We start from the raw sequence: 26,246 nt of genomic DNA, 5'->3' as shown, positions 1-26,246 counted from the left end.
TGCATCCTCCTTTCACAATCCTTCATACATCTGATGGGAACATGACTGCAGCTGACTCCCTGTTAAAGGCAGATTGGATCTTCTCCCTACCTGTCTAGAGCAGCAGAGCAGTTAAGGGATATGAGAAGGACCATGACTGCCCCAGCCCAGCTCCAGGCAGTTCCTGAGTCACACCTACAGTCTCCGTGCCCACCACGGCCGAGGGGAAAAGGCTGCTCACTGATGCACTGTCAAGTACAAGCACTACACACCTACCAACCATGTGCTAAAAGGGGCACAAGGCATGTGCAAGCAACCTCATGACACAGAGCTGAGAAAAGCCAGCATAAAGCACTTTTATTGCAATAATAAAACTTGAACCGCATATGTAGTGCAGAGGCAGGGGACAAAAGCTTTCTCTCACCAAATCACTACACGGGACAGCAGAGGGTGAAAAGGAACTGAAGGAGGAAAAGCCAGGAAGCTGGGATCAGCAGAGAGCCAAGCATCAAAACCTGGGAGATGCTGAAGCTGTGATGACCAGCATCATTTTCTTAGAGAACACTCAAGGATTTGTTGTGGTGGCTGGGCATCCACTGGGTGGTGAGTCTACAAACAGCACCTTCAGTTTAAACTTTCCACCGAAGTTCTAGAATTTAGTAAGTGGAGCGTGATAGTTACAAGATTACAAAAGTCCAGAAAATCCATTAGAAAAACCATAGGATGAAAAACAAATTAAGCCAGGTCACAAAGAAGGCTTCAGAGGTCCCTGCCGACCCAGGGACAGATATTGTAGTGTTCAACACAGCAGTGAAGGGACCTGCTTTAAAAGGCAGTCAGTTTTAGGTGGAAGGCCTGTCAGAAGCAAAGGCTCTCCCTCCCTTCCCACTTCAGTTTGGGTAGGGCTTTCGGTTTAACAGGACTTCCCTCACTGGAGAAAAATCCAGCCCCCAACAGCATCTCGAATCTGCTATGGCTTTGCAGCACAGTAGCAGAATGTCTTAATATATAATAGATAAAATTTTCATCCAAAAAATAAAAATAAAATAAAATAAAAATTCTTGCAAATCCCACCCCCAACACCAATTCCTATTCTAGAGTTAATCCATTGCTTGTGCTGTTAACACTTGATAATATACTTCATTGGAAACTTAGATCTCAAAGACAGAAACTGAGTCTTCACCCCAAAACAAAGTAACTTGAGGTTTATGGCATACAGTTTAGGTCAACACACATACAGAAGGGGGAAGAGGACATGGAGGTGTCCGAAGCAAAGCTGAGTGACGGAACACATTCAGTTAGTAGGTGTCTATACAAAGAGTGGTGGGACATCAGGAAAAGCTCCCATGGATTCATGTGCACCCATCTGGAGGTACCAGATTCCTCCATGGCAGATCTGTTGGGGACAGAAAATCTGTAAGTTCCAGCAACTCTGTTCTCTGTGTGGACAGTCACAATATTATCTGTCATGCCAAGTCCTGTCCTGAGCAGCTGAGGTCTTTTGGGACCAGGCCAATTCTTACAGCTGGAGAAAGCAGATGGATTGCCCAGGTTTTCAGGCAAGCAACTTTCTTATGCTCAATTTGCCACATGTGGTTCATATGTCTTGTGTTAACCTAACATTAAGTTTAGCATGCTAAGGACAGGAGGAGGCTGCCCCTACCACCCCCATGCTGTTATCACAGTGATCACTAGAATCCAAATTGGCTTCAGGTTTCTAACAAAAGCATCCTCACCCAGCCCCTGGTTGTGGCCTCTGGATTCCAGGGGTAGAACAATCAGGAAAGTCTGGGTCAGTTTTAAGGGTGACATTCATGTGTGAAGAGAGTCTAATAGCCACAAGAATAAGGCCATGCCACTAGGATACTGAGCTTAATGTTCTAAGAATGAAAGAAGAGGAAACAGGCTTCAGTTCTTCTTTGCCACCATATGGATGTGACCAGGCCCAGTTTCCTTCACTAGAAAGAACAACTCAGGCTCCTACAGTTTCTTCCTAGAACTGTCTGACCTTAGGCGAAGGTTCTTCCTAAGGCAGCTCAAGCTGACGTGCTGCTCTTCTAAAGGTACTTTTCTTATTAGCTTTTAGAAGCACAGGTCAGAACCAATCCAGAAAGAGTTGTTATTTGGCCTGTGGTTCCACAGACTTCAACTCAATAAGCTACATATAAAAAGTTTTAACAGCTGCCATTCCCACAAGCTCCTTTAATACACATGCTATCCTGTTCTTGGAATGGTCAACTCTTACACTGACACTGACACTAACACGGGGGTTGGGGGTGGGGACATGACACACTGGACCTATCAAGGGAGCAAGGAAGGTAATTAGAGTCCTTCAGCATTAAGTACTCTTACCCATGTGCAGAGCTAAGGGAGGAGGCCACTTCTGTCATTCCAGTTTTAGAAGCTCCACATCAAAAACAAGAGTAGCATGTGGTGGGATGATGCCTGGGTGCCCGGTGGCTCCATAGGCATAGTCTGGGGAGATTATCAGTTTGGCTCTCTGGCCCACACTCATCTGTGAAAGAACAAACACACATGCAAGGATTAAAATTACCTGGATGAATTCCCAATCTCTGTGCTGAGCTGCTTACTAGGTGTCCTTGGCCAGGACAGTGTTGACCAAGACATCTAGTGACTGCAGCTGCCCATCCAGCAGGCAGCACCCACACTGAAAACCTCCGGAGTTGGGAGCAGCCACTTTAGATGGGACCCAATGGCAATGAAAAACCCCTCCTGACTTTTTGAAGTTTCAGTACTTATTGGTGTCACACAAACGGTTCTCATACTGTATTATTTGTACAATTAGGACAAGGGGGAGCAGTGTTTATCAGATGCAACCTTTTCATGTGTGGTTAGTGTAACCCATCGATGTGGCATTCTCAACAGCACTTTAATAAAAAGCTTAAATAAAAAAAAACAAAAAAACACAAATTACAATCTGAGGAGAGTCCTCAATTCTATGCTTCCTATATTTAGATTTAGCACAGGACCTCTATAGCTCAGTGTAGCATAGTCTAGCCTCAAACTCTTAATAATATTCTTGCCTCACGTTAGGTCAGGATTATAGGTTTTAAAGAGCACCACACCCAGCTTACACTTACAGTCTTATGGTGAGACACTTAAAAAAAAAAAAAAAAAAAAAAAGAATGTTTCAGAGGAATCGCAGACTAATACACCATGAACACCCAAGGCCTAAGTGTGGAGACCCAGGGCATGTCCTTCTCATTGGGAATTAAAGGGTTACATGAACCAATAAATGTATTTCAAGCCTCAAAAAACAAAACAAAAACAAACAAACAAAAAACCAAAACAACCCAACCCACAACCCACTGATTTTTCTGGGGAACAAGATACCATATATTTCATATATAGTATTTATACAATTATACTAACTAAGGGAAAATATCTTTAGAAGGATAGCAGTGTAGCTCTCAATAACATGGAATTTACTGTGCAGCCAAAGCAGACCTCAACTCTTGGAAGGTACCCCTGCTTCAGCCTCTGAAGTACTGAGATTATAAATACCATAGCTGACTCAAGTCCTTGGCTTGATCTAAGAAAATTCAAAACACCTATTTCCATTGCACAACAATTCTACTTTCTAGAATATTCTAACAACCTATCTATGCCATCACAAAGGACAATGACTTCATACACATATCCACACTATGGATTAGTAATCAGAATGAGACACCCCAGTGGGCTTTTAAGATACAACATGGAGACATAGCTAAAACACTGTTAAATGACAAGAGAACCTTTCAAAACTGCACCTATGACAGGATCCTGTACCTGGAAACAGAACCAAACCAGCATCAAGAAATGGAGACTGAGGCGGGTGGGAGTGGCGCATGTCTTTATGTGTACCTCTTATCTCTTGAGTTCCAGGGTAGCCTGGCCTATAGAGTGAGTTCCTTTCTAGGACAACCAAGGCTACACAGAAAAACCCTGTCATGAAAAACCAAAAAACCAAAAGGAGAAGGGGCATGTGCCTCACCTATCCCCTGTGTCTGTCCATCTGTGTTTCAGCCCAGCCCTGACCCCATCGTACATGATGACCTGAGATTGAAGGCACCTGCACAGCCTGAGGACGCCTCAGAGTACAGCCCGATACAGGCTGGAACTGAGTCTATTTTCTAGAACTTACCCTTCAGTAATACTTGCATACATGTGAAACAAAGACTGCAAGACAGGCGCACGGTGTTTTTTATGTTACCAAAATACTGTGAAAGATTCAAATGGCTTACACGAAGGTTCTGGTTAACTGAATTATAGCACCTGTACCTCTCAGAGAGCATTCAGCTATATGGATATGACCATGTTCAGCCACAGAATGTCAAAGTTGAGGAAACAAAGTAATCCCCAGGCAGTTTTGTGCAGGAAAAGGCAAGGAAAGTGTATTTGTGTGCTAAACAATGCAAGAAATCCCATGAAGCTGGAGAGATGGCTCTCTCTCCACGGCTGCTCTTGTAGAGAACCCAAGTTCAGTTCCCAACACCCACATGGCAGCTTACAACTATCTCTACTTCTAGTTCCAGGGAATCCAATGTCCTCTTCTGACCTCTGAGGGCATGAGACACTCACCCAATATAGGTAGGTAAACATACAGATAAAAGTAATACATTTGTTAAAATAAAGAATGAACCCTGAGTGTCACGTGTGGGGTGTTAGGCAGATCCTAGGAAACGAAAGAACATACCTGGGCTACCCCTTCTTCCCAGCCTCGGATCACCTCCTGCTTGCCTAGTGTAAACTTAAAAGGCTTGTTTCTGTCCCGAGAGGAGTCAAATTTCTTCCCATCTTCAAGCATCCCTGTAAGAAAGTACAGTTGTAGCATGAGCAGCCAAGAGAAATGGTGTGAAGCCATTCAGAAACCAGTGGTACAGGCCCCATCAGCACAGCAGGGCCAGTGTGCCTGGTCAGGCATTTCATCTGGGAACTGAGCCGTCTCTGGAGGATTTCCTATGGCCTTACTGGGCAGCTCTGCAGATGGCCGATGCCATGCAGCCTGTTACCTCACTCTGAGGTACAGCTGCTACCTTGCTCTGAGAGTAGGCTCCTTGCCATGACTATTCCACACCATGGACCTCTCAGGTGGTAACGTGGTCTCCTTGTATAAGGTCCTCCTGTACAAGGGCAGTAATCCCAATTCTGCAGTAGTACTTATGTGACAAGCACACGGCATGTTCTCTACCCTTCTCCATGGCTGGCTGTGACTATATACACTGCTATTCTCTATGGTGGTGACTGAGTCCTCAACTAGAGAGAGAGAAATGCTCTCAGCATCATGGGGAAAGAGACAACAGGAGAACAGCTTTACTAAGCACTCTGGTGCTGTCTTATTTTAAAAAACAGGAACCTGGGGCTGGAGAGATGGCTTAGAGGTTAAAAGCACTGACTGTTCTTCCTGAGGTCCTGAGTTCAACTCCCAGCAACCACATGGTGACTTGCAATCATCTGTAATGAGATCCAATGCGCTCTTCCGGTGTGTCCAAAGGCAGTGATAGTACACTCATACACATAAAATAAATAAAACCTTTAAAAAAAAAAAACCAACAAAAACAAACAGGAACCTGAGCATGGGCTAGCTTTTGAGTTGTCAGTCTTCCTGAGAAAGTGGCAAATAACGTGGTTATCTAGAGACAGTGGAAGACGCTAGCACCCAGCCTACTGCTGAAGCCCATGTTTCACAGCACATCCCAGTTCACAGGTCATAATATGCTCAAGAGACAAAATGAGACAAAGCCCCTCATACCATGCTCCTTTTACTAGACTGCTTCCCAAGGATCAAGCACACCACAATGAAAGGTGAACTCCAGCAATGGAGATCGCAAAGGGTGAGCACCATGAGAAAAGGGGAGTTAGACATCTGTGGCAGACATCTGCAGCTCCCTTTTCAAAAACATCCCTGGCATGGATTTCTCTGGAAACCAGTGGCAGCCAACTGAGGTAACTGACCCTGAGCTCCTGAAAGCTCTCAAATGTAACCCCAGGCTGGAGGGGGCTAGTGGTGGGCCCAGAACTGATATGCAACACAATAGGGTTTGAAGATCCATTTAAAAAAAAAAAAAAAAGAACTCTCTTGTGCATGTGTATGTGTTAATAAAAGTGGAAAACCCTGAAAAAAATATCCTAACCTAAAAGACAATGTCAACCCTGGTCAGCAGACTGTGGAAACGAGATGAATTGAGGGCACTATTACAGGTGCTGAACTTCTAGACTTTTAACCAAAAAGGAAATGGTGGAGGCTGCTGTCCTGAGCAAGGCTCAAGACCAATATCCTGGGCAAAACGCACATCACACAGCCTGAAGACTGGAGGTGAAGCACAAGAGGAAAACAGGAGCTACCTTGTTCCAAATCTATGAAGAAACAGAGTATGGAACCCTAGAACTGCTGAACTGGGATATACATTTAATTTGCTTTTACCAGAATATAGTCACTTCCCAACAGAAGAACCAACAAGCAATAAATTTGAATGGCCTCTCTATCTGTAACCAGTCTCTAGGCCACAATACCTACTATACACATGCCCACTGCCAGTACAACTCCTGCCACAGGAGCTCCCCCAACTGATTCCAAAGGTAGGGAAAGAAAGACACCAAGATTCTCAGAATGCTTTCCCTGGATATGTGCAAGCCTTTCCATTCTGCTTTTGGACCTGCTTTAACAGACCTAAGGAAACCTACTGTAAGGTTTTGCAGCTCTCTTAAGGGCATAGCCAATGAACAGGGGGCCTGTGAACAATGAAGGATAACTGATAACTAGAAATAGACTCTTCCTGGTCTGAGCTCTTCTGAGCAGACCCTGAGTTAGGACCCAGGACAAAAGAGCAATTCCTGGCCTTTAAGCTGAACTGTCTGCAAGAACCTGCTGGGAAAAAAAATCCAGATAAAAGAAGCTGGAATGATGTTCAGAGAGAAGAACACTCACTGGCTGTTCTTCCAGAGGACCTGGTTTCTGCTCCCAGCACCCACACAGTGACTTACAACAGTTTGTAACTCCATTTCTAGAAAGCTGAAGCCCTCTTTCTGATCTCCATGGACACCCAAACATACACATGGTACATACACATATATTCAAAACACTTATACACATAATTTCTTTTAAAAACTCCTGAGCCAGGTGTGGTGGCACATACCATTAGCCCAGCACTTACGAGGCAGACAGACCAGCCCTAGTCTACAGAGTTCAAGCACAACCAGGGCTACACAGAGACCCTGTCTCCAAAATGAATGATTAAACACATTATTCTGTGAAAAACTGGACCAGAGGGGCATCTGAGCCAAGGCTATAAAATAATTCAGGCCCAGAGCCCCACTTCTCCCAGTGCAGCATCAGGTTTCTAGGAGTGCTCTAGCCCAGCCCTAAGGGCTCTAGCCCTAAGCCTCTCTCTGTGCCACTTATACATGGGTTCAGACCAAACATACAGGCCAGTCTAACTTTGATTCTTTGGAGTAACTCTCATCTGTGTGGTCTGGAGATCTCATTTTCAGTTCACAGGTCGATAGGGACAGCTCAATCTACCGGGAACACTTTATGGAGTATCAGTAGTCTAACTTGAGAGACTTGGGAAAGGTGAACATGAATCAGTAGGGGTGGCACTGTCACATAGAGAAAGCCAGGCCTTAGCCTCGCATAAGACAGCAGGAGGGATCAGGGTCAATAAGAATGTCAGAAAAGACACCGGCTATGTCTCTCTTAGTGAAGTAAAAATCAGTGAAGACATGAGAACAAGTGTACAGTTAGCTCTATAAATAAGCCAAGCTCAGCCTCTGTCACTGTCTGTAGAGTCCTTTTATAATTCCTCTAAGCACTCGTGTCCTCTGTGGGTCTTGCCTCAGCATGAATCTGTCTCAGCTGATATCACTGTGCAAATCAGCCCCAGTCTGCAAAAGCAGCAAAAAGCTGAAACACCCCACCAGAAGTTTTTTGATGCATCTCTACAGAGTCCCAAAAATGGAGCTCAACTACACAATGTAAGGTGGGTAATATATGTGTGTGGTTAGCAAAAAATCCTTCATCACGTGCCCTTTCACATGCTTGCTTTAACAGACATCCTTTCAATTGTGTCTGCTTCAGTAAAATATTCCTTCACAAATCTGTGTTAGCCTTTCACTTGTGTCCACTTCAGGAAAAAACTCCAAAGGACAGTAGGCAAGCATGCTTTGCCTTCTCAGTAGGGTTTGTGGATACTTATGGCCGAGTATAAACTATGTGAAACAAAGCTTCAGTTGATCTACTCAGCCCCAGTGAATGGAACAAGAAGGCCAAAAGTGCTTCCCTGATGCACACCTACACTGTAACTCAAACAATCAAAACACATAAGAACGTCCTTATGAGTAACTACTTCTCATTTTCAAAGTAACCTAATTAGGATTGCACTAAATAAATCTCATTATACATCAATGGGTTATAACACACAGTTTAAGAAATAAAGCAATCTCCAAAAGAATTCTATTAATTCTTATCACATCTGAGCATGGTTCTGACCTGAGCAGGGCCACAATTTTAATTACAATGAAAATGTACAATATACTCTGCACAGTTCTTCATCCCCAAAGGCAGGAGAAAGCTGCCTCCTGCACATGACATGCACTGGTGCTGCTTTGCCTGTTACCTCAGCTGACTAAAAACAGCGGGCAGGAAGCTCAGAGGGAGCTTCTACCTGTAGTTAGTTCTTCAGTGAGGGATGCCTGCTTCTGTATCTTAAATTCATATGAGACATGGAAGTGAAAAGGCTGAATCTGTTGTGTGGCTCAGGAAACGGGATCACCGCCTTATTTTCTTACACTATTTCACATGAGCTCTTGTCTAAATAAAGAGGACTTGAGTCTTGCTCCAGAGCTTCAGACCACAGTCATTTCTTGTCAATCTATTTTATTTTCCCAGGAAGGAGTGACAGTAGGAGGTATTCTTTGGGGTTGAAGGATTTTCCCCCCATAATTGAATTCTTTTTGTATCATTGTATTTAATTATGTACTTAATGTATAAGGGTGCTCTGACTACATGTATGGATGTACACCAGAGGAAGGCATCATTCCCATTACAGATGGTTGTGAGCTGCCGTGTGGTTGCTGGGAATTAAACTCGGGACCTCTAGAAGAGCAGCCAGAGCTCTTAAAGTAAATAAACATCTATAGGGTAGTTGAGTGTGTGTCACGATGGGTAAAAAGGTTCTAGAAGGAAGAGATGCAGAAGAAAACAAATGTTGAAAGACAGGCATGAGTGTGAATGCAGCTTTCTGATAATTATGCTACTCAGCTCTGATGGCAGAACACAAGAAAAGTGGATGGAAATCAGCTCGATAGGATTTCTGTTATCCACCAAGATAGAGAAAATAGACAAAACTGTCTCTGAATAGCCAACCGACCAAACTACCCATCTCTCCACTATAACTAAGAAACAACCTCAACGATATAATTTACGACATGAGACATAGTAGTCTCTGAAAGCTGGGAACTAAGCAAGGCTATCTTCCAATGGCTCCAGCTCACATCACTGGGAGTTTTCCTGAGGTGGGAACAGGGATGGCACTCTAGGCAGCAAGAGTCAACTTAATGGACCACCACTTATTCACCCCCTGCTACGTATACAGAAGTTAGGAAGCTGGGATTCATAGTCACATATATCAAATACTACACTTCAAGTTATGTGTGTGTTCATGTGTGAGTGTATATGTGCTGTAATACATAAACGGAGGTCAAAGGACAACCTTAGATATTACTCCTCACCTCCCACCTTGTTTGAGACAGTCTCTTGTTCACTATCTCATCCTCCATGCTAGCTGGCCAGCAAGCTTCCAAGGACTCTGTCCTGATCTTCCATCTCACTGAGGGAGCACTGGGGTTAGGTGCTATCAAGCCCAGCTTTTATATGGGGAGTCTACAAGTCCTGAGCCATCATCTTTCCAGCCCTCAAATGTTACTTCAAAATGGACCATGGTCCTAAATGTAAACGCTAAGCCTGCATAATTCTCTGGAAGAACACATAATCTTAGACTAGGCAAAATTTTCTTAAGTATAGGATCAAAAAACACAAGCCATCAAAAAGAAAAAAACTAGACACTGAAATCCACTTAACAACCAACCAACAACAAAACCAATAAAGGCAAGAATGAGGAAGGGAAGGGGTTGGGGATTTAGCTCAGTGGTAGAGCGCTTGCCTAGGAAGCGCAAGGCCCTGGGTTTGGTCCCCAGCTCCGAAAAAAAGAACCCCCCCCCCCAAAAAAAAAGAATGAGGAAGGGTGACTGTCAAGTTCAAAGGCCAGCCTGAGCTATACAACACAGTCAGTCTGGGCTACACAACAGATTACCAAAACTGAGTAAGAAAGAGCTGATTAAGAAAGACAAGGCTTGGGCTGGAGAGATGGCTCAGCGGTTAAGAGCACCCGACTGCTCTTCCAGAGGTCATGAGTTCAATTCCCAGCAACCACATGGTGGCTCACAACCATCTGTAAAGAGATCCGATGCCCTCTTCTGGTGTGTCTGAAGACAGCTACAGTGTACTTATATATAATAAATAAATAAATCTTACAAAAAAAAAAAAAAGACAAGGCTTTGAACCTGTACTTCCCTGAAACACACACACAGGGGGCAAGTGAGCATAGGAAAGATGTTAACATTTTCAATCATTACAAATGCAGATTAAAACCATCAAGGATATTACTGATTAAAATAAATAACTAAAAGACTGGCTACATCAAGTATAGGGAGAACATCACACTGTGGAGTGCAAAATAGCCAATTACTCTGGAAGGACTCGAGTGTAAGCACTCGTGCCCCATATGGCCCAGCCATCCTATATTTCAGTATCATCTTAATCTACATCTATTCGACTATAAGACTCATACACAATGTTTAGAGCAATTTTTAACATTCACTCCTAAGAACAACCCAACCACCTACCAAATGGTAAATGAACACATGACCCATACACAGAAACTGCTCAGCAACAAAAAGGAACAAATTATCCATAGAGAAGTCAGAAGAATCTGAAACACAGGGAGTAAAAGAAACCAAATACTACATAGTTAACATTTATGAATAATGTCTAAACTACAAACTAGCCAAGGCATACAGGCATTCATCTTTTAATCCCAGCACTCCAGGGGGCAGAGACAGAAGGATCTCTTGAGTTCCAGGTGAGCCTGGTCTATACAGCAAGTTCCTGGGCTATAGGCCCTGCTCAAAAAAACAAAACAAAACAACCCCCCCCCCAACAACACACACACACAAAACCAAAACCCAAGACAAACAAACAAACATCCAGTAAACTAAGCTCAAAGAAAGCACAGTAGCAGCTAGAGTAGGATACAGATGGGAGCTTCGCAGGGAATTTATTTAGCTGGGCCTAAGAAACTGTACACTGTTGTGGTCTTTCAGACAGTGTTTCACTATTTAGTACATATCCATAACCATTGCATGTAGCTAAAACTGAACACTTTAAATATGTGACATTTACTTTATGACAACTGAACCTTAACAAAACTAACAAAAAAAGACCATGGAGGTGCCTGTCTATACTGAAGGCTGGGAGAGATCATTCTGAGGTCCCCTGCCTGCAAGGACAGAAGAAAAGCAGCAGGCAGTGATCTTCACCAGCCCCCTGCATATGCGCAGTCCCTGCTTCACACAGGGAATGGAAGGACAAAGACACGGGACCGGGTCAGGTCTCAGCGGTGCTCCATCCCTTTGGACTCCTAAGCACCTGGAGCTCTTGAGTGGGGAAACCACTGCCAAGTTGCCCCCAGAGTATCCTAGAGGAAAAGCAGATTCAGCTGGGAGAGGGCAACCGAGGCTACTGTTCACAGACAGCAAGCTTTCTCCTCTCAAGGCCACACTTACACTTGCTGGTAACAGTAGCCACTTTTATTTCTGATTAGACACAAACTCCACCTCATGAGTGAGAGCTGTCTGAAGAGCTGTAGATTCTGCGTTTCCAGCCTTAAATCATGGTACTAAGGGGCGACTGAAGCTCAAAATCACAGACCTGGACTCTGTCCTACGTCCCAGTGGCATCTGGCTCAACCCTTGGCTCCCCCTGCCTGACTTATGGACCAACAGGACAGGATAAGCAGGAGGCTTCCATATTTAGACCTTCTTCCCTACATGGCAAGCAGCAGCCGAGGGACGCTCCTGGAAGGGCTGGCTCTACTTTCCAGACCTCTAAGTATCCAATTAGAGAGAAAAATGGGAGGAAGTGGGGGTTTGGACACCCTCACAAGACAACAAGAGGAGTAAAGGCTCCCTCTGCACACAGCCCACGCCATTTCTATTCCATGCAGCTTCTCACCTGGGGGAATCAGGCTCAAATCCTTGCAGGAGAGAAGGATTTTAGAGGAGTTTGGGGAGAAGACTCAAGTCTATCTCCACAACAGCATGCCAGGCAAGCACCCATCAGCCACGCCCAGTTCTGGAGTGTGCTCTTGTTCATGAGTAATTGGCAAAGGGAAAAAACACAGGCAGCGCCTGGAAAGCACCGGAGCACCTGTACCTACCATAGACCGTGCTCCCGGTGCTTGGCTCAGGCCACAGAAAAAGTGAGGGCCAAGACCAAGACTCAAATCCATGAGGACCACTGATTATCATGTTAGATTAGTCTGGCATTTTGCCTTTCGGAAAGCAGAGTCTCAGTGCCCTCTACTTGAGTCGAGACTCAAGCTTCAGTAGTGAAATCTCATTCACAGCACTCATCAATCTTTACACGAGGTTTTCAGAGGCATTATTTTACTGACTAAAATACAGGATGGTATAAAGAGAAAACTTTAAACCCCCATATTTAAATCAAATAAGATGATCAAGCAACTAAACAGGACAAAACCAAAGCTAAGTTCCTGTTACTTGCCCATGGGAGAGGGAGAAGGACTTGCTAAGGCCGAAATCCAGATTAGTTTCCTAAGTGCAACCAGTGCAGCTGCTGAATGGAAGGGGAGCCACCCAAAGGCATGTCAGCCTGCAGCCTGCAGCCGAAACCACGAGACACCCCAGGTGAGCACTGCCAGAGGCCTCATGACATACCTGTCCCTCTTCCCTCTTCATTAGACACAGAAGCTTCCCAAAACCCCTTCTGCATAACTTCTGTGTTAGAAAGACAGCATTCCCATGCTCCGTTCACCAAAGGGGATGGGGAGCAGTCAGCTGTATGTTTCCAAAGCTAGTCATGATGGTTACACTGATGTGATTCAACAGCATACACATAAGAATGGGTATAACCAGAAAATCAGTGGGGCTGACAATGAGTCAGTACAGGAAAGAAAAAGAATGCTGCTGCTAGTAATGAACTGGAAAGGCTTGGCATTTAGACTTCTCACAATAGACTTTATTATAAAAAAACATAATTGGTGTTTGGAAAACACCATACTCAAAGAAAAAGCATCGGCTCTTCAGCAACTGTCTGAGCTGTTTTAGGCTCCCTTGACTACATAATTAAACCCAGTGAAACCTTCTGCACTTAGAAGGATACCCTGGGTGAATGGTAGGGCCAGAGGTCAAGAGCCTATCCAAAGTAGGAACCAACTCCATCCCATCACTTGCCTGGTTCACTAAACGCAAGCACATGCCCAACCATGAGAAAACCTTTGTCTTTGGCCAAATCCCTTTAGATTCTATGACCAAAAGTTTTCAAAGTCAAAACCCACAATGGGAGGAGCTGTGCAACAATATGAAGAACACTGGTAGAGTTAATTCTTCCCCTGTGGGTGTGTCATTCAGTTCCCATGTTAATTATAAAATAAACAGTGGCTAGCCAGAGATAATATGTGTTGCTCTAGGATATACTCCTCGCGAATGGTTCATCCCCTTCCCTGGCTTCTCTGCTTCTGTTCTTGCTTTCCCTCCAGCATAAACCTAACAAGAGTAGCCAGACAGAGCCTTTGAAACAATACAAGGAGACCCTTGCTTTTTAAAGCCCTCCCATGGCTTGCCATCTCTTTCAGAAGGCTTTCAACTCCTTAAAGTGGCTCAAAGGAGCTGCCATCTCTCTGATCTTGCTGCCCACCTCCTCCACCTCTCTATAGTCTGCATTCACATCAGACATACTTCCACTTTTGTACTTACTGCTGGGCTGCCCACACTCTTACTCACACAGCCCTGTGCATTGATCCCCTAACTCCTTCGACTGTATTACTCTCACTTTCTCATGGGCCCTCTGCCATCTAAAATCTTGACCTGTTCTTGTCTCTCTCCTTAGCGTTAATGAATACATTTTTGCACAATTACATTAATTATACCTTTTCCACTATAGCTAAAAAATCTACAAGGGTAGGGATTGTGTTCGCCTTCATTCTTAAATTCCTGGTGCCCATACAGTACCGTGTACACAGACATGAGTTCATATAGAGAAATCAAAGATAACTCCTAATTCTAGGCATATACACACTTGGATAATTCTTTCCTCTTGCCTGCCTGAGGCACAGACACTCAAAACCAAGGACCACTGCTTCCAGGCAGTTCTGGATTACAGGTGCCAGCTGCCACAGCGATTCCAATGCATGGCTCTCTCCTACCTCCTGACACTATCACTGAATAGAAGGAGGGGTGAACTAGGAGTGCAACAAAGTCCAAAGAGAAGCTTAAGTACTTTCTCTTTCTAGACTGAAGAAAACAGAAACCTCCTGCCACAGTACCAGGCATGTAGGAGTGGAGGTAGTGTATAGTACTTACAAAGGAGGCCACACACCCCACCTCACCCTGCCCCCCGCCCCCCAGCCCCCACCCCGGGAACAAACTCCAGTTCAGGAAAACAACTTGAGTGGTTGGAGCTCTTGGGACAGAGTGCACATTTAGAGGCACACAGAGCGTCCCACTACAGTGAGTGAACCTCTAAAGAAGCAAAGCTGTAAAACCTGCTTTGGAAACTGATGATTTCACTGAGTTTGGTTTGGGATAGGATCACTTTCCATTGTCTTGGATGTGACAAGCAGGAAAATAATACCCTCATGCCCTAAGATTCCAGGATACTTCAAGTTAATATGGTCCAGCTAAGCTGGGCTTAGAGGCACATGCCTTTAACTCCAGTTCTTGGGAGGCAGAGGCAAGCAGACCTCTGCAAGTTCGAGGCCAACCTGGTCCACATGGTTCCAGGACAGCCAAAGCTACACAGTGAGACCTGTCTTGGGAAACAAACAAAAAGATGGCCCTATGGTTATAGGTTATTAAACCTCAGATGTGTTCAGACTAGATAGCAACAGTGCATACAGCAAAATGGCCACCTGTGTCGAGGCAGTAGCACTTAGGCACACATTATTGCTATTTTCACTTTTCTCTCTTTAAAAAGCTCTCCAGGAAGTGGCACCCACATGTGAGAAGCATTCTTTGGGGGTAAGACAAAAGAGTTTCTCCTGCCCTTACCTGTGAAAGGAAGACAACAACAAGTCTGTAATTGATTTGGGAACTCACAATGCCATGGAGGGCAACCCTTCCACAGCAGGATCCATTTCACAGTGCCAACATCTTAGCAAGCTAAGGAAATTTGGCAACAGAAGCAAACCCTAACCTGTTCACACAGCCAAGGTAGCTCGGGCCAGCTGCACTACTCTCACACAGGGAGCTTCCTCATGCACATACCCTGAGGTAAGGCTAGTAGATGGGCACTCCATCTCTTCTGCATTCCTATTTCCCAACCTGTCAAACAGGAGGCTGTCCTGGCTGGGGCCAACCACTTCAATCTTTTTTGTTTGAAAAAGGGTTTCACCATGTGAAAACTTGAACATGTTAGGTAGACCAGGCTGCCCTCAAGTTCATGATACAGCTGCTCTGCCTCCTGAGTGCTAGAATTAAAGACCTGAGGCACCACACCTGGCTTCCAAATGCTTCAATCTTAAGCATCCAAGTCTGACTACTCTGAGCAGTTTTGGTGCCAAGACCACAACTTAACCTTGTTCCTACTCTAGACATCACAATGGACAGGAGCTCCACCGCCTGGTACATGGAGCGTAAGGATCTAAGTACAACTCAAACAGTACCGTAGCAGCCCCATGCCTCTCTGCTCACGAGGTGCTGCTTCTCCTGAATTCCTGCCTGACAGCATTCATCACTTGCTGATGGCCTGGGCTAGAACACCCTAACCCTTGGGATACAGCTGGGCACTATATATCCCTCCAAGGGAGGATAGAATCCATGTCAGCTCAAGGCATGACTCCAGACTCAGAAGAAGAGTGCTCTATGGCAACATACCAAGTTCCCTTAACTAATCCTCTGCCTACCACTCCTTCACACAATCCATTCCAGTTCCTGGGCCTTGCACAGGAACTCTTCTCCAGATGGCCATGAAGTCCACTACCAAACTTGCTGTGTGTGATGCTGGAGGGGGTGTCACTCATCAGGACTTCCCACCTGTCTCCATTAAAAGCAAACTCCTCCTTCCCCATCCCTCCCTGCTTCACTCTCTCCACTGTGTCTTTCACTGTCTGACATGTCACACTGTCATCCCGGTCCCCCTCTTGAGCTAAACCCTACTCTAGTTTACGAGCCACTTGTGGCTGGTTTGTTGCTGCACAAAGGGAAAAACAAAACAATAATAACAAAACATTGTCACTACTACCCATACAGCTCCAGCCTGTTTTGTGACAAACACTACACACTAGAAAAGTATCACCTGAGGCATTTCTTAAATATGAGCTTCCCTCAGACATCAGGTCACCAACTGCGGAACAGCTGGTAGAGGAGTGACGAAAATAACGCAGAGAAGAAGCAAGAAAACTAAAGAAAAAGTAAAAGTAATAGGCCAGACTTGGCCTGGGAGCTTTGACAGCCCTGGGCAGACTGGAGATGATGCCAAGGGACTCTTGGCTTCTTCATCAGACACCAAGAGGCGATGGAAGACTTAAATTTGATCCCAAGAGCAAGATGTCCAGCTACATTTTAGGAAGATTAAAGAAATCCTTCAGTCCACTTGAGACTGTTCTCACAGTGGCAATGGACTCCTGGGGCCTCGTGAAAAGGACATGCACTAGGATAAGCCTCACAGCAACCACGAGGCAGGGAGGGAGGGGCTGTGGAAATCCACTCAGCCTTCAAGGACTTAGTGTATGGCTTACTGTTCCGCCTCCTCCCTCAAGTCTCAGTCAAGGCTTGTAATACCCCTTAGAAATCACTAGATATTCTCAGTGGCACTCAAGTCTTCTTCAAGCCTGTACTCATGCTGGGTCCTGGCAGAGGTCACAGAGAACACCAGAGAAAGGCTTATCAGTGGCACAAAGTCATTATTGGCATCTAAAACATCCTTGAGGTTGTGGCTTGGAGACAGAGCTCAGAGTTGAAACATTTGGCTAGTACCTGTAAGGTCCTGGGTTCATCCCTGGCATGCAGGGCTCGGGGCTGAGGGGCTGGTCACCTTACTTCCTTTGCTGTTTCTCTGGACCCAGTCTAAATAGCAGAAATGGACACTTGGCTAAAACTCACATGACCAAGAGTTATTAACCCAACCCAAGCCTCAGTCATTCATATCCTTCCTCTCAGTCACTCAGGCAAACAACCTGAGCCAGACATTCAAAAGGAAACAGAAAAACTGAGCATGGGCACGAAGGCTTCTACCACCCACCAGCCTGAAGCATAGATCTTGAACAGAGAAATGACTGAGGTGAGCAGAGAGAAAACCAGAGATAAGAGATAGGGGCTCTCTCCTCCCTCTGTGGGACTCTGCTGGCTTCCTGTCTTTGAAGACCCTCTTCCTCCAATTTTAAAGACAACGTTCTCTTCTCTTCGAAATCTCTTTGAGATAATCTATTCTCAGTGACTTAAAAGCCTTAATGCTGCGGAAGTGATCTCACAGCACATCTACCCCCTTCTCTCACGCCCCCACAGGTCTCAAACAGGTTCTTCCTGGGAGGCTGGTGGCAAAGACTCTTGGGAACAAAGCCACCCGCCCTCAGAACAGCTTATTCTGTGATTGTGAGGCACAGCTGGCTTCTCAGGCGTCTTTGTGGAGTTTATCAAAATGAAATAAAAAAGAAAGCTTTTGTTCTAATGTGTGCCAGGGTCCTGCTGTCGTTCTGGGAACGTGTGGGTGGGTGCCGCCCACATGGAGAACAGACTTGAAGAGGCATTAGGAGTTCTGGGACCCATAGTCATCTGGGTTTTTGTTTTTTTTCTGGGGGGGGGGGGGGGGCTCTAGATACTCTTATAGGGACAGCTCACCAAGGAGCACAGCAAGTTGTTTCTGCCTACATGCCAGTACCTGGTTTTCAACAGCAGTGACACATAGGTTAGGCAAGGATGAGGGGCAGTCTTGGACACAGACAGATGTCACCAAGAGGACTGGGAGAAGTCAGGGAATGACTTCCTCCTGAGAATGTGTCCAGTCGCTCACATTCTCAACCTGTGGGTTGCAACTCCATGGAGGGGTCCAACGACCTTTTCACATGGGTTGCATAAGACCACTGAAAATATAGATATTTACACTATGATTCGTAACAGTAGCAAAATTAGTTATGAACCAGCAACGAAAATAATTTTATGGGGGGGGAGGTGTCACAACATGAGAAATTCTATTAAAACTGCCTTAAACACATGTTTATTTTTTTTTAAAGTAACAGTATTCTTTTCCAACTTGCTATCAAAGATGACTGAACTGATGATTGTTCTTCTACTAACCCTCCCAGACAAGATGCTGACTGTGGTCCTATCACAACAGCTACTTTGATTTGATCTGTTCTCGCCAAAGATGTATTTCAATATTCCTTCCACTGGCAGCTTTTTAAAGGTCCTAGTCCTTAACTCCTGCCCACTTCTCTACTCAAGAAGTCACAGAAATAAGGGGGCACAGGGAGGAGGATGTGAGCTGCCTTGTCCCTCAAGAGCGGGAGCCTCCCCTGATTAGGGAGAGAAGGCAACTGGAGCCAGAACAGCTCAGCCAGATCAGCCAGAAAAAAAGGTGGGGGTGGTGGCAGTGGAGGGGAGCCGGGAGAAGCAGAAGAAACAGAGGAAGGATGGGGAGGGGGACAAAGGAAAGGGTGGGAAAGGGAAGGAGGGGGAGGGAAGCCGATTCATATCAGCTGTGGCTACAGCACTCAGCCTATGAAGTCACAGTCTGCTACCCCTCCCCCTCCCCAACCCAGGAAGACCTTGTAAGGGCATGGAGTAAAAGATGGTCCCAGGGCCAGCAGTGTTGATGGTCCTGATGCTCGAATTCTGGCCTGGAGTGCGTGTCTTTAAATTTTCTTTTGATTTAGTTACTGTGCACTGCATTCACGACCCCTCAGTTTTCTTTATCTTTAAAAATGGGGTTGAGAAAGTCTCTACTCTCAGAAAAGGGAAAGGGGAATGACATGGTAAATACATCCTTTGGTCTGGTAATCACTGCCATGGAGGCTGAGATTTGCAAGTGGGTCAAAGAGAAATAGACATTGCATTATCTATTTCCGAAAGGGCACGTGAAGCCACAATAATGACTTAGCAAGTGGGTCCTTTCCCACCCGCCCCAGAAAGGTGAATTCAAGGGTCCCAAAGGGTGGCTGGGCAGACTAGGAATTTTCTTCCCTTAACTACTAAAGGGAGAGAGAATCCCAAAGCACGGGGAAAGGCATCATGCCATCGGGGATCGGAAACGGTTTAAATCTTCCTGAAGGGGTCCCTGGCCCGAAGCGCGTGACCTCCGCCAGGCGATGAGTTCGCTCAGCCACAATTTCTACGCTTGGACAGTAGGCTCCCTGCGGCATCCGAGGCCGCTCACCGTTCAGGGTGTATGAGACTGCGCCAACCCGAAGTCCGGTCCCGCGCGGCGGGCCCAGCCTGTCCCTCGGGGCATGGCCACCGCCCAGGCCTCGGCCGCGGGCCACGCGGCCACCACGCCCCGACTCCCAGCCACAGCCCCTCCCGCCCGGCCCCACCCGGCCGGTCCGACTCACCCGTGTAGTGTACCACGCAGGTCTGGCCGCGCTTCGGGAAGGTGCGCCCTGAGGAGAGACAGACTGCAGGTGAGTGGCTGCGAGCGGCGGCGGGGGAGCGGGGCAGCGGTTGTCTACTCACCGTCTCCAGAAGAGATGGTCTCCACCTGCACTCCCATGGCGGCGGCGGCGGCGGCGGCGGCGTTGGCGGAGGAGAAGGACGCGGGTGGAGGCGCGACGGGCGGCGTGGAGCCGAAGCGGACCTGGCGGCGGTTCAGAGGTTCGGCTTCGTCCCTCTCCTGTCTCCTGCGCACGCGCACCGTACCTCACAGCACGCCCCGCCCTACTTGCGCGAGGCGCTCAGATCCCTGGAGCGGGGCAGCTGGGCGGAGGGACCGGAAGTCCGGAGGCCACAGACCCCCCCCGGATGCAGCTGCGGCGGAAGGCGCGTCCTGTTGGCTACTCCCAGCTTTCCTCTGCGTTTCTCCGCTTCGGAGACGCCGCATTAATAACGGGACAAATCAGCTACTGACGAGCTCACTTAGAGATGCTTTACTCTTACGCACATCTAATTGTCCTGTAAAGAGGATAGTTGTGAGTAGGCCTTGCACCTGTAGAACCAAGGGGACGTCTGCAAGTGGCCTTAGGTTCCGAGCTTCTTATTGGAAGAGTCAATCAATATTAACACTGTCTTGCATGAAAGCCACCTTCCCCCGAGTACGTATATATTAATGGAAAGGAGTGGTGGCGCAGGACTTTAATCCCAGCACTCGGGAGGCAGAGGCAGGACTGGTCTACAGAGCAAGTTCCAGAGCAGCCAGGAAAGAGAAACCCTGTCTCAAAACACCAAAAAGAAAAAAAGTATATGTACCCATCCACTCGAATACTTGAATTCCCTCCTCACACCAGCTTCCAAGGGGGCTCTGTGAGTTCTGCTCGAATACCTTCAGTGCTTTAAAGAATAATAACTTAACGGGCTGGAAAGATGGCTCAGATGTTGAAAGTACTGGTTGCTCTTCCTGAGTTCAATTCCCACACCCACATGGCCGCTCACAACTGTCCGTTACCTCCAGTTCCAGGGAATCCTACACTCCGTGTGTAGATGCATACCTAGGTAGAACACTCATTCACATAAAGTAAAACTGCCAGCGGTGCTGGTGCAGACCTGTAACCCCGGTGCTGAGGATAGGAGCTTAATCAGTCTAGCCTGTTCAGTGAGCTCCAGGCCAGTGAGAAACCCAGTATCAAAAGAGGTAGGCAGGGACTACGTTCCCGGAGACCCTGTGTCCAGCTGACCCAGTCTCCTCCATCTTAGACTTAAAAGCCAAGCTCAGACACTCAGAAGCTCGATCCTTACCTCTGGCCCTCTGGGACCTGAGGAACTGTACCTTAGTGGGTGCACACCTTGGAGAGGCACACACCTTCAGTTTATTGGACTGCCTGAGCAAATTGCAGTATCAAAAAAAAAAAAAAAAATCCAAACAAACCAACCAGCAAACACCTTTAAAACATTTTATGGAGTCTTCCTCTGATAAATCATAGAAGCTTTTGATTTTTTTTTTTTTTTTTTGTGACATCTGGTTTCTGGTTCTGTCAAATTCCAATCTAGGAACTACAAACTTCTCCAAAGGTGATTTGCACCAGGACAGTCCCATAAACAAACAGAACCAGAAAGCCCTGGACTTGTTGAAAGCTGATGTAAACCAGTCTAGTCAGTGTGATAATTCCTGTCTCTTCAGCTGGGTCAGCTAACCAAGATGCTTCTAGTGAATACCCAACTACCCTAATGCCCTCCCGGCCTTTGGGTAATATTCCAGCCTTCCTGGGCTCTGACAGTGGCATCCTAATTTTTGCAGGAAGTAGGTATAGAGGAGAATACATCTTTTCTTGTTCTCAACAAAGGGTTGGAATTTTAGGCCTAAGGGAACTAACTCCCTGGCAAAGGAGGCAAATCTGATACTTGTAGAAGTCACTGACACACTGAGATTATGTGGCCTATCTATGCTAACCAAACAGATATAATTTATGATTTCATCATTTGATACATTCCATATTTTGTTTTCGCCCAGATAAAGAATGCCAGGACCCCACCAAAGATTCCACAGGGATACAGGAGACAAGCGGGGAGTGAAGATCCAGCCTGCCTCAATCTTTGGTGTAAAAGCCATCTTATCATAAAGACAAAGGAGGCCCACTCCTGTCTATGGTTAGGCCTCTGCTTCTCAAGGATTGGGCTTATGCCCTACCTGCACCCTTACCTACAGATAGTAGTTGGTTACCACCTGTTCCAGGAATGGCAATCCTGTCCCTGTTTCAAAGAGTGGTTTATAGCCATCTTGCAATCCTACCCTTGTTGCAAAAGATTATATGACCACCTAATGACTACCTAGTTATGACAATGACTGCCTGCTGTTCCCACCTTGCAACCGTGTCTGTGTTTCAAGAGATCATTAGGACTGACTTGTTTGCCCTGCTCCTATAATGCCACCTATTTTGCCCATCAAATCCACCACTTGGAAATTCCGTACCCCTGAGCTATGAAAGCCTTGTCTTCCTCACATCACATCTAATCTCGAACCCTGCCATAGGGAGAGGCAGCCCTTGTGCATGTTTAAAAAAAAAAACACTCCTGTTTTAATTAATGGTGGTTGTCTTTCTCCTCCCATCTTTGGGATTAACACAGGCTCCACGCATATGTGTGCACACAATTTTGAATGTACATATGTACTCACACAATGGATATATATTTAGCAATGTCTGAACCTAGGTGACCCTTCATTATGGGAAAGCTTTCCTCTTGCTAGTTTGAATTGGACCTTCTGCTGCTTACAGCTAATAGATTCTTGGCTTATGTAATATCCCAGCTCCTAGATATTGACCTTGAAGAGGCCACCCTTGTTTGTTTCTCAGCTGCCTGAAGGTGTACGTAATGACTACAGGGAACTCCCCTGCCGAAACATGCCCCAGAGTCACTCTTCTTAGAACCCTAACTGTTGGGCTTCACCCCCAGAATCTCACTGTAGTGTGAGGTATGACCAGAGAGTCTGTATTTCTAAAAATTCAAAAGTAATACTCAAGTTAGTTGGCTTTGGGTATCGAAATATTGTGGTCAGAGCCAGATGGTGGTGCATGCCTCTAATCCTAGGACTCCAAAGGCAGAAGCAGGCTGATCTCTAAGTTCCAGGCCATCCTGGTCTACAGAGCAAGTTTAGGACAGGCAGGGCTGCACAGAAGAAACCCTGTCTCAGAAAAAGGGGGGAGGGAGCTTTATTTGGGCTTGTAACACCAGAGAATTTCTATCTCCATGGCACAAAGTGAGCATGTAGCAGACAGAGGCTGTTCACCTTTTTTTTGTTTTGTTTGTTTTTTGTTTTTTCCGGAGCTGAGGATCGAACCTAGGGCCTTGCGCTTGCTAGGCAAGCCCTCTACCACTGAGCTAAATCCCCAACTCCAGAGGCTGTTCACCTTACAATGGACCAGGAAACAGGAGTGAATGAGGAACCAGGGGCTGCATGTAATGTTCAAAGGCCCACTCGTGGTGAACTATCAGTTAGCTGTAAGCTATATCTTCCTAAAATATTGCAACCAGCTGTGGAATAAAGCACATAAAATAGGAACATTTCACACTCGAATTCATCAAGCCATGACAATCTTGTTGGCCTGGAAACCACATTTGGAAAACCCACTAGTGTAGAGGAATTGCCCACTCCTGAAATGAGGACACCTGAAATTTCAGTGATCTGAGGTTGAGTCAGAGGAGAGGACAGAGCCTAAGTGAAATGATGCACACTAGTAAGTCCTATGAGTTCCACAGGAAATGTAATTCCTGCTTTCCTAAGGGAAGGCATCAGACTTCTATAACTGACATTCTCAGATAACTCCTAAAAATGTCTGCCTTGTTTTCCCTTGTCTGCTGTCCCCAGGTAGAACTCAGGGTCTCACTAAGCCCTGTGTGATCTAGCTCTATTTGGAAAAACAGAAAAGACTTACCTCCCTGTCCTAGTTTGCTTTCTACTGCTGTGAGAAATACCATGGCCAAAAGCAACTTGGAGAAGAAAGAGTTTATTTCAGCTTACAGTCCACGAGTCAGAGCAGTGACACAGAGTGACAGTTGGGCTACTGCTGAAGGAAAAGTCGAAACAGGGACTCAAGGCAAAAACCTGGAAGCAGAGGCCATGGAGGAACCACTGCTCACTGGCTCGCTCTCCATGACTTGCTTTGTTATACAACCCAGTAGCACCTACCTGGGGATGGCACTGCACATGTTGAGCTGAACCCTCCCACGTTTTCTCAATTGTAGTTTCTTCTTCCCAGGTAACGCTAGCTGTATTGAATAGAGAAAAACCAACCACCGAGTTTCCTCGTGCTCCTGACTCTCACATGTTATATCCATAGCTTTGAGCGTCACGTGCTGGAGTTTCCTGGGCTTGTGCTAACAGAAAATGTTCTGTTCTGCTGCTCCCCTTGGCTCTTTAAATATCAGAAAGGTTTAGTTCTGTGTAGCTCTGATTTATACTTCTCAAGGGCTTTTAGGGCTGCAGAAAAAGCCTTAATACCCATGAGTTTCAGAGACTAGACTGGAAATTGTGATGACTGTGGTCACAAACAGGGACTCATGGTTCCAAGGGAGTTACAAAGCACCATGACCAAGAAACAACTGCCCTGGAAGGTCAGGGAGGTCTTCAAGCTCCAGCAAGAAGAGAGGCAGCTTAGACAGCAAGAAATGCAACAAGGGCTAGAGAAGTATCTGAGTGGTAGAATGCTTGGCTAAATGTACAATCTGCCCTTCCCCCCAAATTACAAATAAATGCAGCATTTAGAGGTTATACTTATGCAAATCACACAATCCTAATCCAGTGCCCAGATTCCTAACTTATTGTGAAAGGAGTCAATTCTAGAAGGGCCTGTCACTCTTGTTTTGTTCTTTGGCAGGTCTCTTGTAGATGAGGCTACCCACTATGTAGCCAAGAATGACCTTGAAATTGTAACCCTCCTGCCTCCATCTCCTAAGCGCTAGGATTACAGGAATGTCTGGTCTTCCATGGTGCCGGGATAGAATCCAGAGCCTCATGCATATGAGGCAAGCAATCTACTAATAGCTCCACCTCCCAACCCAAGGCCATGTTATTCTTAACAATTTCTCAGAAAACACATTTCTGTGAAAACACAATTTGCCTGCTCATGATTCCAACACAAGAAGCCATTTGTCTTTTATCTGCCTTCTCAGTGAACACAGGGGAGTCTGTGAGAGACACGAAACTCAGAGTCCCTTCATGGAAATAGCCACTGTGAGTTCCTGGTCCCTAGCATCTAGTGGACATGGGGTAGAATGTTATTTCAGCATATGATGGACTCTCTGAACATTCCCAAGCCTGGGGTAGGCTCTCTCCATTGTAGTGGACCCTTCTATGGTCCAGGGTTATTTTCTCTCCAGCTTCTTAGTGGAGAATGAACAAAAAGCTCAGACTTCCAATTCTTAGAGCTCCTTCCCTGTTTTCCAGGGCTATTCCCTCTCAGTGGTTAGGAATTAAGGTCTGTCATGTCTAGAAAATTTGGCAGGGAGGTGGAAGAAAGGACATCATCTGTATTTTAAGACTTCATAACTGTCTAGATTAATGGTTCAATGGGCTGAATATACTTAATATACCCATTATGTGAATACTTGAACACAGGTTTATTTCTCTGTCTTAGAACATTGGAGCCAAGGCACCTGTCCATTGCAGTGGGTACTACAGTATAGGGTGACTGTTTCTAGGCTGCCTTTGAGCTTGTAGTCTTTAGCAGGTGGCTGCCATGAACATTCTGTTGTGATCTGTGTTTAAGGACAAAAAGAAAGGGAACTTGAGAGTTTTTCCTGGCCAGGCCTGGAATGATACCAGCTCTTCCATTATCCCTCAGCCATGTTTAACTGCAAGGGCGGCTGGAAGGTATGCCCAGAAGGAGAGGGGACCAAAATTGGGTGGTCACGCAATGGCCTCTGTTTTGCTATGTGTGTTTGAGAGCCTCCTCAACTTGACTATTGTAGGGAACGTCAAGATTGAGTGAACACCCATAGAGAAGGGGAGGGGGAGGGATTGGGGGATGTTGGCCCGGAAACCGGGAAAGGGAATAACAATTGAAATGTAAATAAGAAATACCCAAGTTAATAAAGATGAAGGAAAAAAAAAGATTGTGTGAAGAATCTTCTACCTTAAGCCTTGTTTCCTGAGTCAGAAGCGGCAGCACAAAGTGACAGTTGGCTACTACTGTTTACCGACTTGTTCCGACTCATTATTTACAAGGAAACCTCACTGTTGGCATTGATCCAGAGTCTGAGGCAGAGAGCAGGAGTACTTGATTTGCTAGTTAGGCCTTTGAGACACTGCTCCTACCCCAGCCCTTCCCTCTTGTTCACTTCAGAAGCGAACTCCCTTTTTCAAAGGTTAGCTTTTTAAATTGTGTAGA

At 45.9% G+C, this 26,246-nt stretch overlaps 1 protein-coding gene and 1 long non-coding RNA gene across 3 annotated transcripts; one reads left to right on the top strand and one right to left on the bottom strand.

The window, feature by feature from the left end:
- Positions 1-311: 311 nt before the first annotated feature.
- Fkbp1a (FKBP prolyl isomerase 1A) lies at positions 312-20,054 on the bottom strand. Of its 2 annotated transcripts, NM_013102.3 has the most exon segments (5): positions 312-1,375; positions 2,332-2,494; positions 4,679-4,791; positions 19,824-19,871; positions 19,945-20,054. In NM_013102.3, coding segments are annotated over 4 exon segments (327 nt in total). In that variant the 5' UTR covers positions 19,982-20,054; the 3' UTR covers positions 312-1,375; positions 2,332-2,365.
- On the top strand, positions 19,808-22,444 carry LOC102548575 (uncharacterized). Its single transcript, XR_015684712.1, has 2 exons — positions 19,808-19,892; positions 21,872-22,444. It is a non-coding gene; the product is annotated as an uncharacterized LOC102548575 (long non-coding RNA).
- The last annotated feature ends 3,802 nt before the right edge of the window (positions 22,445-26,246 follow it).

The sequence above is a fragment of the Rattus norvegicus genome, chromosome 3, assembly GCF_021556685.1.
Source record: "Rattus norvegicus strain SHRSP/BbbUtx chromosome 3, alternate assembly SHRSP_T2T, whole genome shotgun sequence".
Lineage (NCBI taxonomy): Eukaryota > Metazoa > Chordata > Mammalia > Rodentia > Muridae > Rattus > Rattus norvegicus.
Note: the sequence above shows the minus strand (reverse complement) of the source record. Positions and strands in the feature narration are given on the sequence as shown.